General features: G+C 35.9%; 1 protein-coding gene across 1 annotated transcript; it reads right to left on the bottom strand.

Annotated features, from left to right (window-relative positions):
* Positions 1 to 11,309: 11,309 nt before the first annotated feature.
* LOC129256074 (leucine-rich repeat transmembrane neuronal protein 4-like) lies at positions 11,310 to 15,386 on the bottom strand. The gene has a single exon (XM_054894372.2). It carries the CDS (start codon positions 15,125 to 15,127, stop codon positions 13,691 to 13,693), a length of 1,437 nt encoding a protein of 478 aa, XP_054750347.2. The 5' UTR covers positions 15,128 to 15,386; the 3' UTR covers positions 11,310 to 13,690.
* Between the last annotated feature and the right edge of the window lie 8,428 nt (positions 15,387 to 23,814).

The raw sequence follows: 23,814 nt of genomic DNA on the forward strand, positions 1-23,814 counted from the left end.
TACCGGAAAAGCACATGGACTCCACCCAAGAATAGAGTTCATTCCCTTGAAACTTACCGTACATTCAAGCTGTCTCATCCCAAGTTTGCTCCACAGATACCCTTGACACCAGAGCACATGACAACCTTCCTCGAGAAGAACGCCAGGCTCTCTCATCACTCAAAAACAGGTCCGACATCATCATCAAGCCTGCAGACAAAGGATCAGCCGTCGTCGTTATGGACCGCCAGCAGTACATCGATGAAGCCATGAAACATCTCAATAATCGATCTCACTATGCACTCCTCGATTCTGACCCTACTTGTAATTTCTCCCTACAGATCCAATCGACACTGAATGACATGAAAGAACACAAGCATCTCTCCGAGAAGGCCCACAAATTTCTCTCCCCTACTAATGCTCAACCTGCCCGCTTCTATCTCCTCCCGAAGATCCACAAACCTGGCAACCCCGGTCGGCCCATCCTCTCAGGAAATGGTTCCCCAACAGAGAACATCTCCCTTTTTGTTGATTACCACATTAAGCCCCTTGTCTCACGTGCACCCTCTTACATCCACAGACTTTCTCAGGAAACTAAATTACATCAAGGACCAGATACCCGAGACTGCGATCATCGGCACTTTCGATGTTTCTTCACTGTACACCAGCATTCCCCACGACGAAGGTATCCAAGCATCATGTGAAGCCTAGGCCGCCAGTGGCCATTCCAGTCCCCCCATATCCGATATCAAATCTCTGATGTCTCATGTTCTAACAAAAAACAACTTCACATTCATGGGCAAGCACTACCTACAGATATTCGGTACAGCAATGGGCACCTGGATGGCTCCTTCATTCGCCTGTCTCTTCATGACCAAGCTGGAATAGTAGATATTAGATTCAGCCCCCTGTCGCCCATGGATTTGGTGGCGTTACATAGACGACATTTTCTTCATCTGGACCAGGGATGAAGATAGCCTCCATACATTCATTCATTTCATTGACCACATCAATTCCTTCCACAGGACCATCAAATTCACTTCTGATTTCTCCCCGGCCAACAGGAAACCCACTTCCTTGATGTCACAGTCCAGAAAAAGCCTAACGGTATCACCACTACCCTATACACTAAACCCACAGATACCCACCAGTACCTCCACTCATCCAGCTGCCACCCCCGTCACTGCAAAACCGGCATCGCTTACAGTCAAGCCCTCAGACTTCGCCGTATCCGCTCCGAGGACCCTGATTTTTCCTTCCATGCCAGGAATTTGCAGAAACATCTCTGTGCCAGGGGCCACGGGGCCAGGGCAGTCCAACTGGCAATTAACAAAGTTCGTTCTCTCCCCAGATCTGAAGTTCTCAAACCAAAAAGTGACAAGGAGACTACCAACAGAATACCGCTTGTGACCACCTTCCATCCCAATCTACCCCCTCTCCGCAAAATCCTGTGTGATAACCACCACATTTTACACACTTCTGATCGTCTCCAACAGGCCATTCCCGATACTCCCCTTCTAGCATACCGACGCCCACCGAATCTCAGGGACCTCATTGTTTGTGCGGAAGTGCCCTCCCTCACTAACCATTCTTCTCCCATACAGCATGGCACCTTCAAATGCACCAGCAACAGGTGCATCATATGTGAAATACACCTTCACGAGGGCGACACTTTCACCAGCAACTCTACCAGCCTGTCTCACCAAATCAAGGGCAACATCACATGCACTACCACTAATGTTGTATATCTCATCACTTGCAGAGTTTGTAGGGTACAATACATAGGGGAAACCAAGACGACACTCAAGAAATGATACTACGGGCACAGATCCACCGTCAACACAGCAAAGCTGGACACTCCAGTTGGCCCCCATTTTAACCTCCCCAACCACTCCATCACTGACATGATGCTACAGGGCATCGAATCTTTAGGTAACCGTCCTGACTCAGTCCGTACTAGCAGAGAGAAGTTCTGGATGAGACGACTTCGCACCACCCACCCTCATGGCCTGAACATCCAAGAGGGGAACGACTGATTATTCTTTCCTATCCACTTTCAATTTATACATACATATATTTTTTCCCCTCAGCTCTTTTGAATAGTTACATTATAGTTTCTTCCTCTACTTTCCTCCCATATCTCATACAAGCTCAACTCCAATTTTTCCTTCCTTATTCAGGCGATATAATAATTATTATATATATATTTTTTTTTCTCCACTCACCTCTTTTAGATTTACCACATTTGCTTATTTACATGTATACTATGGTTTCTCCATAATACACCCCCTCTCTTCTATATTTGCTTTTACCTTTTTAGGCAATTTGCTTCCTCTTTTTCACATATACAGGGTTTTGTTTTTTGTTTTTTTCCTGCTATATAGTCTTATGTTTTTTTCCCGTCACACCTATATAGCGGATTACAATATCAGTTACACCATATGTGTATTTATATTTTTTCATATACATTTCTTTTTTGGATATATTTATATACATATCACTCAGATATGCTTTTCACACTGCACTTTTTTTCCTTAACCCCAGGAAATTGGTGGGGCTAAGGGGGGGGTCTTAGCCCCACCAATATCCCGGATTTAAGCTTAGCCCACTTCGTTTTCACACTACGTTTTAGCAAAGTGGGCTAGCACGGTAAATAGTACGGTACTATCTGGCCCTGCAAAAAAGCAGGGTTAGCCGGCTTATTGTGGTGCTAGTACCACAATTGCGGTACTAAGAGAATGCAGTGTGAAAACCAACAGGGCTAAGGAAAGTGGGGCTAAGCATTTAGCCAATCACGGAAGTCGAATTGCACGTTAATCATGCTCTGTATGGTAAAATCATCAATATTCATGAGCTGAGGGATAGTCCGGGGTTAATGCATTATCCCCGGCTGAGCAGATAGTCCCGACCTTTCGTTTGAGGACGCGCACGCTTATTTACGACGGTAGTTGATTTTGGAAGAGACTTTTTGGGCCCGTCATCAATGGTCGTAAAACTCTGTCCTGCAATGCAAATTGTGTGACATGAGATTATTTTTTTCGTTTCGCATCTGCGACGGAAACATTCAATATGCGTTTCGTGTGCAAAATTCTGGTTGCTACTATGGTAACAGCGATATATCCGATTGAGGACGACTTTCCAAAGCCACATTTGACTCCTCCTAGAGCTCGAGAGGCCGCCCGGGGGGCCCACTTCCATTGATTAGTGGATACCAGGAGCGAACACGCGTAAAAGGGGACAGAGTGGGCAAGTACGTTACTTATAGGCCTATGTAACGTAATAAGGGTGTCAAAACGATGTTTAAAATGCTGAAAAAAGGGATATATATCCAATACTTGTAGGGTTTCACAAGCCAAATACTTGTTAAGAGATGCATTTTCATAATCTGGAAAAGAATTGCTTCCCTTGTTTAGGGTACTTTTCTAAACCTCATGGTCGTGCCTGGTATCCACTCATCAATGGAAGTGGTCCCCCCGGAATTTGAATCTAATCCCCCATTTCTGGGGAAAGTAAAACATAATGCCCATTACATCGTGTGCGAGAGGCATATCGTTTTTGTAGAAGGAGTAAACAAAAGAAACAAAAGAAACAAAAGAAACGAGTTCAAACGTATTGCATATGCTGAGCACATATCAACGCGTGCGAAATTTTCGGCTGGAGAGGTTGATCTAACCCATGAAATCAATTGCCAGTGATCCACCAATAATCCACATTAAATGTAATATCGATTCGATGGACTTTAATGATCTATATCTAAGCCATCATTCAATAAGTTTTTCCTCACTCAATATGTACTCAATTTGTTTGAAAAACCACTTTCTTATCCATGTCATAATCTATTTTAGGTCCTGCATTTCGAATATCTCCAGCCATCAGTCGTAATATACATGCATGTATGGTGGGTGTCGCGGAAAAGGATTTTGCACACGAAAAGCAGATCTGTAGGGCCTGTAACCCCCCTGTAACACAAAGCTTAGCATTGATTGTAGAGCAGTTTTCTACGTTTGATTCTATTGACTATAATGCACAATCAATCTTAAAATTCAAGTGTATGATTAAGCGTTAACTTTTGTGTTAGGGGACCCTAATATTAGCGTCCGTGAGGATTGCGAAAGGTCCCAAGTATGGGGTTAAGAAAGACAAAGTGAATCGAAAAAAAGATAGTATGGGGTTAAGGATAGTCCGGGGTTAATGATAGTATGGGGTTAAGGAAATGCAGTGTGAAAAGCATAATAGATACATCTTTACACTTACATTCTTCTCTTAGTTTGTTTAATGCTTTATCATATATACTTATATGTCTTTTGCACATTATCAGTTGTTCCCCATTCTTTTCCTTTTTTCCCCACTCTTATGCACCAGTTTATTATGCCTTTCTTTGTAACCTGTTTGACCCACCTCTCACTAATTCTCTTGTTATTCATCTCTTCCTCATACCCTCCATCACTGTTTTGTTCCAGATCCTGTTTGATGTTGCCTGCCTCATTATATTAATCCCTCTTGGCTTGAGGTTTTTTACTGGCCTTTCTTACACTAACTTCCCTCTGTGTCTGCCTACTCCTAACCTGATTGGTCTTCTCTACTCACTAATGCCCCTTTTGTCTCCTTGTTTCTAGTGTTGCTGTAGCTTGTCTGTGGTCTATATTATGGTTGTTCCACTTTATATGTTTGTCATTTTGCCTCCGACGAAGATTCTGCCAGGATCGAAAGCTTAGGCCCCTTTTGACTTTCTAACATATATTATTGTATCTAATTATAAATGTATGTATGTTTTAAAAAAAAAATTCTGTAGGAAATAAAATTGAATTTGATCTGCACCATCCTTGTAAAGATTATGCAATGCCTCTTTAAACAAATCTACAGGCTGTAGGATTAATATCTCTTTTAATTTTGTCAAATGTCACTCTTAATGAAATTGGTCTCACTCTCTGATCTTCCTCTCTCCTCCCTTTCCCTTATCCTTCTTCCCCTTCTTTCCCTTTCCTTCATTAATCTCTGTTTCTGTTTCGTCTTTCATTTTCCCTGTTTGGCTCCCTATAAAGTGGATTCTCTTTCTGATATTCTTGATCTTCATTATGGATCTAAAAAAAAATTATTAAAGCCTTCAAATATTTCATATCTCTTTCCACAAGCTTTTTCTTTCTATATTAACATTTGAATGTTTTTGCTTACTAATATTTCCTGTCTTACTATGCTTATTCTTTTATATTTTTCTTACTTAATATTCACTTTTTTCTTATCTCTCAGCCTCTTAGTTTTATATTGCGAATGAGCTAGCTTTTCTTATTTTTCTCCTCACTTAAGTGTTATTCTCAGAATTATACAGTGCGTATCAAAATAAAAGTTAACACTTTGAAAAAGCCCTGGGAATTAATAAATATACAACATGTGGGTATTTTTTTCACATATAATCTTGGGTTTGGGTCTTGTATATCTAATGAAAGTAAAAGTTTTGACAGAATGTTACACTTGAGTGAGCACTGTCCATTTTTGTAAAGCTCTTAGAAATCTGTTTGCACAGAAATGCTCGTTTTCACGCTGTGTACAGGGTAAAGGGCGAAATCAAACTTACCCTGCGAAACATTTCTCATCCATTTCCCTTGCACTCTTAGTCAATTGAAATAAGACGGATACATTCAAGCATTTTGTAACAATTTTGCCACCCAAATTGAAATTTCAACACTTAGTAAGCACAACCTTTACCCTTTTTTGGGGGGCAGCTGGATCTGAGGACATAACTGAATCTGAACAAAAGTTTATATTAGACATCTCCAGCATTTTTTTCACTAAGTTTGTATCATTTAAAGTGGGTTTACATTTCATTTAATACTTGTTTCTCTACTTTTCCCAAGCTTAACAATGATTAACAAAATGAAAATGAAGCCTAAGCCATTTCATGTAAATCACAGCTCAGTGTAAAGCAAATATCGTCACGATGGCCTCAATGTGTGGGGGAGTGGGGCACTCTTTGAAATGTATTTTGGCAAGGAAACAACTAAAAAAAGGTAAAAGATATCAAATCAATTTTACTAGCTAAATTCCACGTGTTCTTCATGATTAAGGTCTACTTTTATTCGCATAACTATTTTAAAGTTCTGCGCAAATCATTTTTCACTAACTTTTCAAAAGTAAGTGGTGCTCACTAAGTGGAAATATTTTTCGACAGCTTTATCGTCATTTGCTTAAATAATAATAATAATAATAATAGTGATATTTTATATAGCCCGCACACCGTCCAGAGTCAGAGACGCTCATGGCACTAGGCCAGCAACAGTTCCTTTAGATAGCAAATATTATATACACGTACATTACAAACAGCTACTTAGATATAAATAGAAATCTTGAGTCACTACAAGTATCATCCTGGAAATTCCCAGCTACATCCTGGTGCCCTTGTGCTTGCTGCCCCGTTCACCGACAATTTAAGGGGCAAGCCCGGTCAGCTCAGTACTCACAGGAGCTCTTGCAAATAAGGGCACCAGCCCCCATAGGAAGCTAGTCAGACCAGCGTGTGATGACACAGAGTGTACCTTAAATGCATACAAAACAAATATTTTTTCTTAAAAAATGTACATAATTATACAGTGTATATAGATTTAGTTGTGAAGGTATTAAAGGTTGAACATATAGGTCTTAAGGTGTACTTTAAATGTTTCATGTACTTTAATGGAGCGAAGTGACTGAGGAAGTTGATTCCACAACTTGGCCGCAGCATGTGAGAAGGACCTATCCCCCCAAGAATGTCGGGTACGAGGAATCAGAAGCAAATTGTCACTGCCAGATCTTAAAGTACGAGTTGGATTGTAGGGATGTAGCGTATCTTTAATATATTGTGGCGACATCCCATGAATGGCTAGATGAACAAGTAACATGAGCTTAAAAAGAACTCTTGTTGACAGGCAACCAGTGAAGAGAACGTAAAATTGGTGTGATTGAAGACATTCTAGGTGTGTAGGTAAGAAGTCTCGCACTGGAATTTTGAATAGACTGTAATTTGTTTAGCTGGTGTTTGGGCAGTCCGAAGAGAACAGAATTACAAAAATCTAAACGAGATGAAATTAATGCATGCAGTAATTGTTCACATGCTTTGTCAGTCAAGAACCTACGTATAAATCCCAGGTTACGCAATTGATATCTCACTGACTTGGAAATACTAGATACCTGCTGATGAAAGGTCATGTTGCTATCAAATATAACACCAAGGTTCCGTACATTTGAGACAGGGAGAATGACTTTATCACCTACATGCAGAACCAACTGATTGTGATTTGCTTTCATTAAGGAGTTCTTGGAGCCCAAAATTATGAATTCGGTTTTATTTTCATTGATCTTCAGACTGTTGGAATTCATCCATAGCTTCATATCTTGAATACATTCTTCAATATTTTTCAATGCTTCGGCTATCACTTCTAATTTAGGAGGAACAGAAACAAAAAGCTGAATGTCATCAGCCTAGCAATGGTAGTTAATATTATACTTCTTAATTATCATACTTATTGGTTGTAGATAAATGGAAAACAATAGTGGACCACCAACAGAGCCTTGTGGTACACCGTAAGAGAGGGGACACTTGTCAGATTTAGAGTTATTTACAGAGACATACTGGGTTCTATTTTCTATGTACGATGTAAACCACTGTAATGCAGTGCCTGATACCCGGAGAGAGTAAAGTCTCTTCACAAGTATCGAGTGATCAATAGTGTCAAAGGCACTGGACATGTCAAGTAACACCAGAAGTGTTATGTTACCTTTGTCCATTTCACAAAGGACATTATCTACAAGGTTGGTTAAGAGAGTTTCAACACTGTGATATGGACGGTATGCAGATTGAAGATTATCGATCAGATTGTTTTGAATGAGATAAGTACGAAGACGTGAAAAAGCTACTCGTTCTGCCAATTTAGACAAATATGACAAATTTGAGATGGGTCTATAGTTCTGTAGAATGTCACTGTTAAGGTTAAATTTCTTCAGAGTGGGACGAACTGAAGCAATCTTCATAGAGTCTGGCACTATTCCAGAAACAAGACTTGTGTTTATTATGTTCACAATGGATGGTACGATAGTGGGGAGACATTTTTTAAGAAGTGATGTTGGTATTGGATCAAGGTCACTAGATTTAGAAGATGAGCTCATTATGATGGACCTCATCTCATCGAAATAAGTTGGGGAGAGTGTATCCAACGTACTATCTGTGGTTCGAGGTATATCAAACCCTCCAATGTTAGGGAGTGTTGATATAACATCTTGTATTTTTTCTTTGAAAAAGTTGCTAAAACGAACCACAAGATTTGTCGAGGAAGGAAGAGGAGTAGGCTTTTTTCTATTTAGAAGAACATTAGCAACTTTGAAAAGCTGTCTCGTATCTGTGCAGTTTTCTATAAGAAGGGAGTTATATGATAATTTAGCAGCTCGAACGCATGACTGCACTTCCTGCCGCTGATTACGATATTTCTTACGATCAGACTCTAAACCTGATTTGAGCCATTTGCGCTCTAATTTTCTATGAAGGATCTGTACCAATGTTAAAATGTGGAAAAATCTTCAGGATATTACGAATATATAATTTTACAGGATTTTTTCTAAGTGTAAACTTTTTTTTGATACACACTGTATATTGATTTTCTTCCATACTGATACATGTACATACCTTTAATTTCATTGTCAATATTTTGATTAGAAATTGCACATTTTTCTTTTTTTTCATCACCTCATTTAATTAAATACATTTCACTGATTTTATAAACCATTTTAATTTATAATCATTACAATACATATCTTTTGATGGGTCCATGAGCATACCAACTAAGAAATGGTCACATGTCATAAGGTGGTCCAATTTCGTGAACAGGGTAAAAAGGTCAAACATTTTTTTTTATATGTTATAGGTATTACCATTCTGTAAATAATGAAAAAGTTTGAAGTATCAAATACCTTCACTTTTCCTTAAAATGACTTACACAGACGTCAATGTAAATTGAATTTTGAAATGTGTTTTTCTCAAATTTGACCTGCTGCACATAAAATGGTGTCAAAATTTAATGCAACATTGGATCTCCCTTGTATTTTGCAATTTTAATCTTGTAATATCAATAATTAAATCTGTAACAAAACTTGAATAATTATCTGTTATTGTGTGCATATTAATTACACTAATTAATTAACAATATTAATTTCACATTTTTGCCCCCAAAATGCCTGTCACTGTTTGTATACTTGGCTAAATGACTACATCATGAGTAGAAATGTTTGTTGCAATGATACACAACTTTTGTACTAAAAATTAAGTTTACAAATGGTCATTTTCAAACAAAAGTGGACATGGGGGTGAAAATTAAAACTTGCTAGAAATTAGAAGGCTTCAATGGTTTTTGAAACTAGACATCTCAAAGTATGTTTTTTCATTTCAGTTACATAAAATTACTCATTGTGTCTTGAAATACAGCAAATTCAGTGCAAGGGAAATTTAATGTTACAAAATGTTGATTTTTGCATTAAAATTCACATATTGCCTATCACAATATAAAATTTGTATTGGAATCATATTTGTTGGCAAGATAGAAGCTCTGTATTGTATCTAACTCCTAAATAACAACAACAAATTATCTGAAGTGTTTTTCTGAAGAAAGTAGATCTTTAAAGTTTTCAAAACTGGTTGTCGTGTCACTCACGTTTTAAAGACAAAATGTTTTCTAGAGCTGTGTATTCTGAAAATTAATTTATCCCAGTACAGGAGCAAATACAGTTTTCCCATACCTTATTGTATATAAAGTAACTTGCTCCAATGTGTTAAGGTTAAGCTAAAATTAATTGTTAAAGTTGTGTCGTGTCACTCACAATGTCGTGTCACTCACGAAATGTCGTGTCACTCACGGTCTCATATTGTGTATAAAAAAGGACATCGAATAATTTTTAAAGAATTTTACTAGATAAATTCAAGGATGGAGTCAAAGTGGTGTTCCTGACACCATTTAGGCCTGTGTAAGGCTCATATTTTTTCCATTTTCCCAACTTCTCCCCTATCAATGGAAATATTGAATTTGACGTTGAGTTCATCTATTTTCTTTCCTCTCCATGGTTTCCTTGGTTTAAAAAATCCTGACAACTTTCCATTCGTGTGAAGACTCTTATCCTAATTCATATTTTGATGATGTACATGTACTGAGATTAAGAATATAACAACATAATCAATCAACACAAAATTATGATATCAAGAGAAAAACCACTATACATAGTAATGAATATATTTACAATGCATTATAAAGAGTTGGTGATGGTTCACGTCATACAGGTATGACTTGAACATTCTCTGTCCCCATTTACGGAAATGAGCAGAAAGTTCACTCTTTTTAGCAATGTTATCTCTTTGTCTTACTAATTAAGAAAGGGTTTAAAGCTAGTAAGGTCAGGGATCTTATTTTGAAATTTGCAGAAATAGATAAAATATTCTAATGGTAGAAAGTGTATGAAGAGATCTCCGTGAACACCACATATTCTTTTAAAATCAGAAAAAACTCTTTTCCCTCTAATTAATTAATTAAAATTAACCTTTTTTGCTACAAGGCTTGTATTCAAGGACATGAAATAAACAAATGTTTTTGCAAGAACATCTCAGGTGAGAATGTAATGAGATTTGAAAGAGCATTTTGGATATTTCTTGCTACATGCCTGGTTCAAAATCATTCTTTGTTCGGCCATCATTCATACCACTAGTGATGAACTAGGGTCTGAACAGCAAACTACTGTGAGCGGGTCGATGTGGGTTCAGAGCAGGTTTGCATTAATACACACAACAAAATGATAAAGTAAATTATTATATGTAGGTCCCAACAAGTCCCAACCAAGACCGAATTTGCATTTTAGCAACTTTGGTGAGTTGCCGTGTTTTCATTTAGATCAATTTTTTTTGGGGGGATACCCTGGTTGAGCTGGACCTCGTGAATAAAAAACTATGGAAGTATAGGGGGAGTTATTTGATGGTTGGGGATGCTGAATTGAATTTCAGTGCAACATCCAAGGGCTCAACAAAGAAAAGGCTAATGACTTGTAGTTGTAGGTAATACCAACAGACTGTGCTGTGGCTTTTTGCAAGAATCAGGTACTGACTATGCGTCTTTCACCTCATGGCTTTCCATGTATTACTTGTGGTTTGGTTTATTATCAAATATGATAATTAGCAATGAAAAGCTGCTTGCAAGATTCCTGCTGAAAATCATAGCTCTGAATTTTGGTACAGTGCATTTGGAGGGTCCACATACAAGCAGTGTTCAGGAGAAAACCAATGCTTGATGAGTTGAACTTGATCCCTATTAAAGCTTCTCAAGGATTTGCTAATAGTCCATCTGAAGTGTGCAGCCAAGTAACTGTGGTTTGGTACAGTGTACGAAAAAAGACACTGAAGCTGCCAAGTCCTATTCGGACAATGTCTAAAATATTAGGAGGATAATATTGTAATCCAATATTTCAAGAAAAAGGAGTCGTACATGGTATCATTGGCTACCAGAACATGTCAGATGATGCGAGTGACTATTGAGAATACCCCCTTTCTTACAAGGAAAAATTATTCCATCAGTTGTGGATGCTGAATTGTAAACCCATAAACAATCATATACAGATAGGGAGAAAGAGTTAAAGTTTTGAATGACATCAGGGCACAAAAAGATGAGTTGATGTCAATGCCAAGACCACATAACACCTTCTTCAAGTGCCTCCTCCAAAAAAGAGGAGAGTGGTAGAAGCATGAGTGTGACAATGATGCGGTATGGTATAGGGAACGTGAGTTGATGAGCAAATATGACCATAAACCAAGAATAAACCATCAGGATGACATATTATCAACTTTGAAGAAAGCAGTTGTTATGCAATTAAGCTTGTTTTTTGGTTGATGGGATTTAACTCTTGTACATCATGCCAAAAATACTTTCGTTGTTGAGATAAATGTTGTATTTTTGCACTTGTCGTGTCACTCACGTTTTGGATGTCGTGTCACTCACGGTATATAAGAGGGCACTATTTTCCATAGAAAAGGTTTGATTGATCCTGACTATATGTGTTAGATAGATACACTATTTACGTACATGTATGGGTACTCACAGTACTCCTGGACAGCTACTTGGGCACGAATCCAATCATAAGTGATAATGGTCAGAAACCCATGTCCAAAATTTGTCGTGTCACTCACGCACCATTTTTCAATCATATCTACTAAACAAATTGTAGAATTCAAATCAAACTGGTAGTGGCCCATGCCAGTCCTACATTGTATATAATAAAGTAGTCATGATTGATTCATAACCTTTAAGTTTAAAGATATGAGCCCTTAACCCTCTCCGATTGTCGTGTCACTCACGTTTGAAAATGACCAAATAAGATAATTAACCAAATTTTTACAGTTCACTAATTGATATTAGGTTGCAGATCAGAGCTGACATACACATGTATTTTATTCCTGCAAATTTACAAAATTTTCAATTTTTTATAACATTTAGTTGTTCCCTGCTTTTAAACTGCCTAAAAATATGAGGCTGACAGTCATATTACATATTATATTAAGTTGTTAATTAAGTTTGATTCACATTCTATCATTCACCGCATCCACCGGCTACGCCACCCCTGTTACTTAAAACTTAATGTGCTATAGTTTTTGTTCCTGATATTGTATTGATCTAATTTATAGTACGGTAATATATTTAACCTATAGTTTTAGCTTCAAAATGAGATCTTACTCAATAAATTTGGTCAAGATGCTATTATGTAGCAACAATTTATCCACAGCACTGCGTGGAAAATTGTTCATCTGCCACCCTTTTTTGCATACCCAACTTATGAAATGCGACCAAATGAAATTACACTTAATGGACTTTTTAGATTCTCTTCTTTTTAGATTTTAGTTCTCCTGCTGATCTATGCATATAGATTGTCAGACAGTGCTAGACATGTTGAATTTTTGACATGTTCAAAGATAAGTTTTATGTTGTCTGACACCCATGGGTAGATCCAGAATTTATCATAAAGGGGAGGGGATATTTTCTGAAAAAATAGCCCCTTTGCCTTTTGCACATGTGGCGGATATATTCAAAAGGAAGAAATGAAAACTTGCTTGAAATATAAATCTTGAGTCCAGACCATTGGGATGTTTTACAAGAAGTTTTGTATGAAAAGAAATTGCACTTCATTTCTAACTTCATTTTCTAATCTTTTTTTCATCATATTTCTGAGGAGTATGAATTATCAGTTGCATTTCTTTGGAATTTGAAAGTTACCTATTTTTCATGTGAAGTTACAAGTCATGTATGGACCAGTTTGTAGATTTAAAGTTCTTAATCCCTCCTAGTTCATTATAATACTATATATAATATTATACATGATCATGGTTAAAGATAAGGTAGGCCTACTAATACAAATTTTGTTAAGTTAAATGAAAAAGCTTATACATTGTGACAATCACATTAATTTAAGTAAATACATAAATATTTCTATGTAAAAAAAGCAGCTACATTGTAAAAGGTTTAGCATAATGTTAACAAAATGCTGTTTTTCAAATATATTACTGACAAAATGTAAATGAATACTAGTTATCAACTACAGTAGAAATACTAAGTGTACAATTTTTCTTCTTTCATCTTTATTTTTCTTATTAATTATTTTGACTATATTAACCTTAAACATGAAGAAAAAATGTAAACTAAAAAAAACTGTCCACTTCAAATAATTATTTAGTCTTGACACCCATTGGAATCAAGTAGTTATCATTAATTGTGACATCTGGTTGATCATAAGGGTGATCATAGAGAGGAGAATGTCTTTCTTCAGGTCTTCCATTATCAACAGGGATCATCATCTTTGGTCTGACTGGACTAGGAATATTAACACAATATTCATGATTAGGCTCATTGTCTTGCCTCTCTGGAGATTCAGATGATTCTGGATGTTTCATCTTGTGTTGACATTTATTTTTACAGCAACAGATACAGATTGTTATAAGAAGAGTTGTGAAGATGACAGCAGAAGCTGCAATTATACCTTTGAGGGCAGCATCTGATAAAAGAGGTGAACTTTCACAAAATTTATCAAAATAAAAGATTACCTCATTTCTCTTAGAAGAAGGCATGGCACAGAAAGTGGAGTTATGTTCCTTGATATGTAGGTTTGCCTGCTGACCCAGTTGCTCCCATACCTTGGTATTAGTGCAGTTGCAGTTCCATGGATTGTGGTCAAGTTTGATCTCCTGGAGTCCTTGTGGATGATGTACCAGCCAAGTATTGAAGTTGGTCAGACGATTGTAGTCAATGTGCAGTACTTGTAGCCTCCTAAGATACTTAAAGACATCATCAGAGAGCTCAGGTATATCATTGTTTGTCAAGTAGAGCTCTTCTAAGTAGTCATGGTGGAGATCAGAAGATGTTAATGGGATGTTTAGTTGGTTGCTCCTGAGATTCAATAGGTACAACTTCTGTATGCGACCGTCTCTTAAAGCTTCTGGGATCTCACTCAGTCGGTTGTATGCGAGAAAGAGGTCATGCAATTTGGTTATTCCATCAAAGGTGTCTGAAGAAATCTCTGTGATGTAATTAAAGGTGAGATTTAATGTTTGTAGATTGATGAGATCAGAAAAAGATGAATCAACAATTGTTAGTTGATTGTTGTCAAGGCGCAAAATTTTCAAGTTCTCCAGTCCTTGAAAGGCTGTTTTTGAAATGTTGTTAATTCTATTGCCTTGAAGGTATAGGTTAGTTAGTTCAGGTAGAGATTCAAAAACAGCAGAGTCTATCCTTGCTATGGAGTTTTCTGATGCATCCAATTCTTTTAGCATAGGGAAGTATAACATGGCATCTCTTCTAATTTCAGTTATTCCTGTATCAGAAATGATGAGCGTCTGTATACGACTTACATTTAAATTCATAAACGTAGTTGAAGTCAGAACTCCCAAGTTTTCACTTTGAATGGTCAGTGTTTCGCAATTTGTAGGTAAAGACTGTGGAATTCTATTAAAAATGCAGTTTAGTAAAGTATTGTGTTCTTCTTGATCTGATAGCGCCATGATGCCATTGAACATCAGATAGGCAAGTCCAACAGTGTAGTACAAAACCGTAATTCCTTGATACATCTTGCTAGAAAATGGATTAAGACCTTGTTTCTGTTGATTCATTTGAATAAACACTAGTAAATGTGGATCAAAATGACTATTATCACTTTAAGAAAATGTTGAGTCCAGGTCTAGTAAAACACACTTTCTTTGGTAGACAACCATTAATGATCATCATGTAGCTTTATACCACTTAGCTCTACGGAATCACAGGTGAACAATGCCACAAAAGAAATGCTTCATCCATATATCAACAAATCTTTTATTGATTTTATATGAATTGATAAGTCACTGATTTGGAAACCTCTGCGTTTTCATGTGTGTGTGTGCGTGAGAGAGAGAGATGAGGAAATAGACATGATGTAATAACCTTGAGACCTTGACTATATTTATTCTCTCTCCAAGGATACAAGGATCCTATAAACTAATAACATGATCCAGTTCTATTGTTTGCTCCATTGTTTGTTGTTTGGTATGCCTGTTAAAATATCCCTTTTGCAAAATATACTTCCTAGTTTCCGAGTTAGCAAGTTATTCCAATCAATTTGATGACAAAAATAATTTACACAGGATTTGAAAGGAAAGTCCCTGAGATAACATTCATTTTGGTGTGAACACCTCAAATCTGATGATCCTATGAATTAAAACAACATTAGGCCATGTTGAGAGCTGGTCTAACAAATGTAGGTTGGAAGATTAGTTTGCATTCATTATTCAAGAAAACATTTATCTGATGGCCTATCATTTTTTTTTTTTCGGGGGGGGGGGGGGGGGGTGGGGGATATTCAGTATTTTGTCTGCTCAATACTTTTTTTGAAGGGGGGGGGTTGTTGGTTTGAAAGAAAGAGAAAGGGAGATCATAGTGAATTTTTTTGGGGGGAGGAGGTCACCTTGCAATAATTGGAAATCGTGTTCATCAAATTCTTTTTGTAAAACTGCCAATTAAAAGAAAAAAGAATAGATGTGTTTATTTTGAAGACAATGATTAAAGGTCAAGGCTACCTCAGAAAATGAATGAATAGAGAAAAATCAGACAAGCACAATGCTGAAAATTTCATCAAAATCGGATGTAAAATAAGAAAGTTATGACATTTTAAAGTTTCGCTTATTTTCAACAAAATAGTTATATGAACGAGCCAGTTACATCCAAATGAGAGAGTCGATGATGTTACTCACAATTTCTTTTGTTTTTTATTGTTTGAATTATACAATATTTCAATTTTTACGAATTTGACGATTAGGACCTCCTTGCCTGAAGCACAAAATGTTAAAATAATGGAATTCCACGTGTTCAGGGAGGAATGAAACTTCATTTCACATGACAATGATGAGAAAATAAAAATATTTCATATAATAAAATACAAAAGAAATAGTGAGTGAGTGATGTCATCAGTTCCTTATTTGCATACCGACTGAGATGTGCATATTACTGTTTTGTGAAATGAAGCGAAACTTTAAAATGCCATAACTTTCTTATTTTACATCCGATTTTGATGAAATTTTCAGTGTTATGCTTGTTGGATTTTTTTCTTTTTATTCAAATCAAGTTTTTGTTGGGGTGGACTTGTCCTTTAAAGGGATGATCCTGGCTGAAAGTATTTATATCTTAATAAATAGAGTAGAATTCACTGAGCAAAATGCCCAAAATTTCATCAAAATCGGATAACAAATAACAAAGTTATTGAATTTTAAAGTTAAGCAATATTTTGTGAAAACAGTCGTCATGAATATTCATTAGGTGGGCTGATGATGTCACATCCCCACTTGTTCTTTTGTATTTTATTATATGAAATTAAGTTAATTCAAATTTTTTCCTCCAAGAACTAGAAAAATTGGATTGACAACTGATTTAGTGCATTAGATATTTATTGCTGCAACTTATTTCATTATAAGGGAGACATATTATTCACACAAGTATGAAATAATGAAAAAAATATGATTTTATGTAATAACATAAGAAAACGGAAAGTGCGGATGTGACATCATCAGCCCACCTAATGAATATTCATGACGACTGTTATCACAAAATATTGCTAAACTTTAAACTTCAATAACTTTATTATTTGTTATCCGATTTTGATGAAATTTTCGGCATTTTGCTCAGTGAATTCTACTCTATGTATTAAGATATAAATATTTTCAGCCCGGACCATCCCTTTAATTAATGATTACTGCAGAAATGGAAGCATCGTGGTGTAGCAGTTCTGACTCTTGCCTTGTAATCAGAGGATTGTGTGTTCGAATCCCACCATGGCCTACATGTAGCATCCTTTGGCAAGGTGTCAATCCACATTTTGCCACTCTCTCCCAGGTGCTAATTTGGTACCTGTAAAGTAAATGGTGTCCACGTATAGGATTTACACTATGCAGTCTGCTAATGCACTTATGCTTTGTTTTTCTTCATAACCTCTACTTCTTCTGAAATCACATTTCGTCGGCGGTCATCCGAATCGTCGTATCAGTCAATTTTGGTCGAAAAATCGATTTTGAGATTTTTTGCAGAAAATGAAAGTACAAGTCCTACTCTATTCATAAATAAGTTTTTAGGCAGCAATTTATTTCATTTTCTGAGATATGAGAGGATTTTCACGGCAATGCCATACAAATTTTTAATGAAATGCGCAAATCCCATTGGAAACATGTACTGTAACAGAGCGATACGACGTTTTGACTGACCGCAATTTCAATGTGCGCAGACAACCAAACTGTTGTGTCGGCACTGAGCACTGCATTAACTTTGCACGTGAAACGTGTTACGACATTTTGATTGATCGCGCACATTGAAATTGCGGTCAGTCAAAACGTTGTATTGCTTTTTCCCTATGGCGTTTTTGTACAGGGAAAATCTAAGTTTCTCAAACCGAAATTACAAGCATGTAGCTCTTTTACCATATTTTCTCGGATCCTTTTGTGTAAATATAAAGACACCAATGTCAAGCAATTTTCTTGGTCTTTCCAACCATGTATTTTTCAAGCAATGAATGAAAATGTTGTAAGGCTGGGGAACTAAGTGTGAAAATTATAGTAAAATTTGAAGACGATTTTCTCTGAAATGGGTTTTCACCGTCGTATGTGTGATACAACGGTTCGGATGAGCGCCGACGATTTGTTTGATCATGGTTTAATATACATGTATTGTTGAGAAACCATACATGATCATTTCTTCCTTCATAGTCCTGATTACCCTTTCCCCTCAAATGTAAAATAATTGTCACTGAAGATTGTCATATACTAGTAATGTACATAGTAACCTCTGTACGGTCTGCTAATGCACTTTTGATTTGTTTTCTTCTTTATATTTCATTTAGATTACCTTTTTTAGCTTCCTGTCAACACACATTACGCTTCCACTTTAGTTGTTACTACCTGTTTCCCTCCAAAATATAAAAATTAATGTGCATTAGATCATCTTTTCAAATGCATCCCCACTTATTGGGGAACTAGATCATTTATTGTTTTGGACTTTTTATGGAATGTTGTGTTCTACACAGGATAATGAATATGTCACTGTGTATTAACTTTCAGTTACCATAGAAACCTACAAACAGCATTTGAATCTTAAAACAAAGGCTAAACTTGTTTCCCCTCATATATTTTGTAGAATAGTTCAAGTATTTTGTTCCCAGTAAGGTTACAATATAATGATGTCTACTTGGTGGGAACTAGAGTAATATAGGAATGACTTGATAAAATCAAACAGGATATTGGTTAGGAACACTTCCTAGTAGACTCTGATTAGTAAAAGTGAAGGTTATTATGTAAATGCAAATTCACTCAATTTTACTTGTCAAGAAATGTTGAGTTTATAAGGACCACTGTGGTTGGAGTTTATTGTCTGAATTAAGGTTTCAATGAATTTATTTTGTTTTCAATTTAATTCAATTTCAATTTATTTGCTCATAAAAATCCATACAAAAACATACATATACAAAGTATCATATTCACAACATAGAAAAAACAACAACAAATAGAAATAAACATTGGATTGAATATGAGAGGGACAGCAAGAAAGGAACAAGCCTTGTGATTAGCTGACCCTATAACATAATAATTATATATACAAAGACTTCAATAACAAAGATAGAACAAAATCACTAAACTACAACGAAGGGGGGGGGGTCCCTATAATGCCTGAGTGAAATTTATACAAACTTTATGAATTACTATTTAAAATAAATTGCCTTGATTTTGACTTAAAAACATTTAATGAAACTGATTGCTTGATGTCTACAGAAATAGAATTCCAGAGTTGTGGTCCTTGAAATAAAATTGAGTTTTTTTATTTCATGAGATTATGGGTGTGTAATATGGGTTAATAGTCAGCATTTTTGGTCTTGTTACATTTAATGTAATTTGTACAACTCTGAATGGATGGTGCATATTTGTAATGGATTCTAATATTTATTATTATTAAAATCGCTTCTTTATGTCATATTTCCCCAGGGGTGGCTCCAGGGGGGGGGGGTTATGACCCAAAGGCTCTCTTCTTGATTTCCTTTTCTTTTCTTTTTTTCTCATATTGTTTCCTCATTGCTCCTGAATATCACAAAAAAATACAACATATAAACTGTAGATTTAACCCTTATAAGACTGGGGAGGGGCTGATTCATTTTTGCACAATAAATCTGTAACATGATAAGCTGGTGCCATGTCGTTCTATGACCTTTTTCAAATTTGGCACAAATTCTGAGACCAAATTTGCGACCACTTAGTATGCAGTTCTGAAACTATGCAACATTTTGTGTATGTCAGACCCAAAATTGCACAAATCTGTGTACAAATCCAATGCAAATTGTTTTTAATCAAACTTTATAAATGTATCATTATTTCTACTTTTACGGAATAAACTCAATTAATTCCAACTTGTTTGTGATCAGAATCAAGTCACCAATTATTTGCATTGAAAAAATACCAAAAAATAAGAGTTGGAAAAAGGAAATACATAAGAATAAAAAAAAATATATAACTTAACCCAAAAAATGTGATATGATTTTTGTAAGTACTTTTGATCAGAATCTAACAATGAGTCTGTGAATAAAAAAAATATAACAATGTGGGGGGTCTTTTTAGTTAATGATTAGAACAAACCTTCGATTTTATGCTTAGATAAGCATAATTGACTCATTAGTTATAAAATTTCTCCAAAAATTTTATAATTTTTGTAGACTATACCATGGGCAAAGGGCATGCCAATTTTCTTTGTGATCGCAAAGTCGACAGCCAAAATAAGCCCCCCTACCCCAGTCTTTCAAGGGTTTAGTCAGGGAGAGGGACTGATATTTCCCTTCATTGTATTCATGGTGTGAGTCATCTCACTAAACCAAACCCTCTTAGTATACAACCATTAATAATCATTTCCTGTTGTAAATTAAACAATGATTGGCTAATGGACAAGTACATCGTTAACAAAATAACCCCCTAGAAATTCTCACAAAGTTTTGAATCACATTAATGAGAAATACCATGATATTGTTTACTATGATTTCAATACAAATGAGGAAATATTATGAATAGGATAGGTGATCGAGGCCTTGGAAAATAGCCACAAACAAATACCACAAGAGAGACTAGTTCAGGGATAGGTTTTCAATCAGGTTTTTAACTCAGTTAAAAGTTCTGTCAAAATTTTTGATTCAATCATGTCTGTTGAACTTTATGTACTGCATTGTGTTTGTAAATATATTCCAAAATAGTTATTATTTTAGCATGATATAAACCTAGCAGTGCACCAACCGCTCTACCAGTGGTCCCTGCGTAACATTTCCAACCTTTCGTTGGAAGAGACTTTTGGGCCCGTCGTCATGGTCGTAAAACTCTGTCCTGCAATGCAAATTGTGTGACATAAGATTTTTTTTCGTTTCGCATCTGCAACGGAAACATTCAATATGGGCTATTCCACGGTTACTCACGTTACATTTGGAGACACCTTGACTCATACTTGGAGCTGTAACTCCATTATTATTGATAGGAACTAAACATCTCTTTATCACAACAAAGTACACAGTCTGACTATCCTTTGTATAAAAACAAAACTTGGGAAATTTATTATGCTCCTGGCAAATCTTTGAAATGTGTCGGTTACTCACGTTACATGATTTGGACATGCATAAAATGAAAGTCGACATAAGTGAAAAGTGTCCTCATACAAGGCTTTTATGAAAGTTGATTATATCCATTTCAAAGAAGTATATTAGGAAGACAAACTTTGTAGATAATTAAAAAAATAAAGAACACATGGTTTTTAATAGGGGTTCAGATAAAGTGGTTACTCACGTTACATTTTGTCCATGTATGTCAACAACATAAATGTCACTAAAAATTTAATAATGTGTGTAAAATTCATGTTTTTGTTTCTGTAATAATATGAGTAGGATTTCAGACACAAGTTTATGTTTAAAGTTAACATTCTGAATAAGTTTCCTCCTCTCTTTTACTTATTGGTCAGTATATTGGTCATGTATTCACTAAACTGTACGAGATCTGGCTTGGGCTGTGTAAATAAAAAAATGTAAAACCCTCAACATCAAATAAAGAACCAGCTATGAGTATAGGCAAACACAATTAAAATGTACAGTTCAGATGGGCTATACAGTACAGAGACACATTGAGCTTCCATTTCTCAATACTCTCCGTGTCATTTTAACCTGCATAATTTTGACTGTACTATACAGCTGATTAAAAAAGTGTCTGTGAATTTAAAGTGTCCTCTATTATTAGCAATAGACGGTGGATCTAGTTTCTTTGACATGAAGAGTGTCAGTAATATTGATCCTTGCAGAATGACTGTCAAAGTAAAAATGAGATCCCAATACATGTACATCAACACTGGTAAATGAAAAAAAAACTAGAAACTGATCAACCAATCACACCGTCATAACAGGATTAGAAAAGGAGCAGGTTCTTCAAAGTCAATGCAAATTCTGTTTTCAACCAAAAATCATAAGTGTATGATTATTTTTAGTTTTGGTGGTCTAAATGTATTTGTTTTATGCCGTTTATGATCTTAGAAGAGTACTTAACAAATTTCATTGAAAAAACAATGAAAAACGAAAGGTCCAAAAAACAAGGAAATACATAAGAAATTGCAACAAACAATAAAATAAATAAGAAATTGATCTGATATCGCAATTATTTTTCAAGTACACTTGCTAGGAACACCAAAAATAGTTTTTATACCAAAAATTTGAACAATTGGATCTTTATTTAGGGAGTAAGAGGGAAAAGTATGATTTCGCTTACTAATTACGCATAAATTAGCAAAATCGCTTAATACCAATTTGCATGAAATAAATTACTGTACAGTTTTGTAGATAATGTCCAAGACAACCTGCGTGCCAATTTTCAGCGCGATCACGTGGCCAAAGGCCAAGATCTCAAGGGGGGGCTTGGGAGGCCCCCCCCCCCTGCCATATGAACTCCCAAAATACTCCGGCCTAGATAGGGTTAAGGGATTCAATGTATTGTTCGAAGACTCTTTAAAGTTTGGTTAATCTAAGCTTTGAGTCTTACTAATGCACTCTCGCATTGTGAATACATCTACTAGTATTCAATTTTTTGTGTGATTGTATGACCACTGATATTTTGATGAAAAACGAGTCACATCAAAGATGTGTACCCTCATTTTGCTTTTAATTAATAAAAAATAACTTCACAACTCACCATGAGACTTAAAACTTGATATCCCACTGAAAATGTTACCTAACTTCATAATTTTTACTGGTTACTCACGTTAGATGATGGTTACTCACGTTACACAGTTACATTACAGTTTTTCTTCATCATTTTTATAAAAATTTGTATTTTTTAATGATTTTGATAGTCATCACCATGTCAAAGATTGTTTGAAGGAAGAGAATTTAAAATCCCACCAATTAACTGTGAAGGATTTTTCTCTCAGAAAACAAAGTCATTTTTTTTGGTTACTCACGTTACATCACCTCAGCAGGTTGCAATATTTATTTTTGAACGAGTACTACAAATTTAATTGAAAATCTATTGTGTATTTTAAGTAATTTGACTCTTCTAAACTTCAGAAATATATAAAGTGGTATGATGTTGCAATAACAAAATGGTAATAAGGCAAATTTAATTTTTCACTATATTTCTTGTATTTTGGTACAGAATGGAAGACACAACTTTTGACCATTTTTTCCAAAGTATACATATGAAAATAATTTTTTTATTTTTTGTTTCTGAAACTATCATGTATGAAGGACTTAAATTATTTAAAAATTCAAGAAAATATTGAATTTGAATTTTTAAGCTCATGTCCACCAACCTATGGAATTGCCCATATGCGTTTCGTGTGCAAAATTCTGGTTGCTACTATGGTAACAGCGATATATCCGATCTAGGACGACTTTCCAAAGCCACATTTGGTTCCTCCCAGAGCTCAAGAGGCCGCCCGGGGGGCCCACTTCCATTGAAGAGTGGATACCAGGCGCGACCACACGTAAGAAGGGAAAGAGTGGGCAAGTACGTTACTTATAGGCCTATGTAACGTTATAAGGATGTCAAAAACGATGTTTAAAATACTGAAAAGGAGGATATGTTTTCAATACTTGTAGGGTTTCACAAGCTAAATACTTGTTAAGAGATGCATTTTCATAATCTGGAAAAGCCTTGCTTCCCTTTTTAGGGTGCTTTTCGAAACCGCATGGTCGTGCCTGGTATCCACTCATCAAGGGAAGTGGTCCCCCCGGGAATTCGAATCTAATCCCCATTTCTGGGGAAAGTAAAACATAATGCCC

This window comes from Lytechinus pictus, chromosome 3 (assembly GCF_037042905.1).
Source record: "Lytechinus pictus isolate F3 Inbred chromosome 3, Lp3.0, whole genome shotgun sequence".
Lineage (NCBI taxonomy): Eukaryota > Metazoa > Echinodermata > Echinoidea > Temnopleuroida > Toxopneustidae > Lytechinus > Lytechinus pictus.

Coding starts and splice junctions, on each gene's coding strand:
- LOC129256074 (XM_054894372.2), bottom strand. CDS start 15,127: ATGAATCAACAGAAACAAGGTCTTAATCCATTTTCTAGCAAGATGTAT.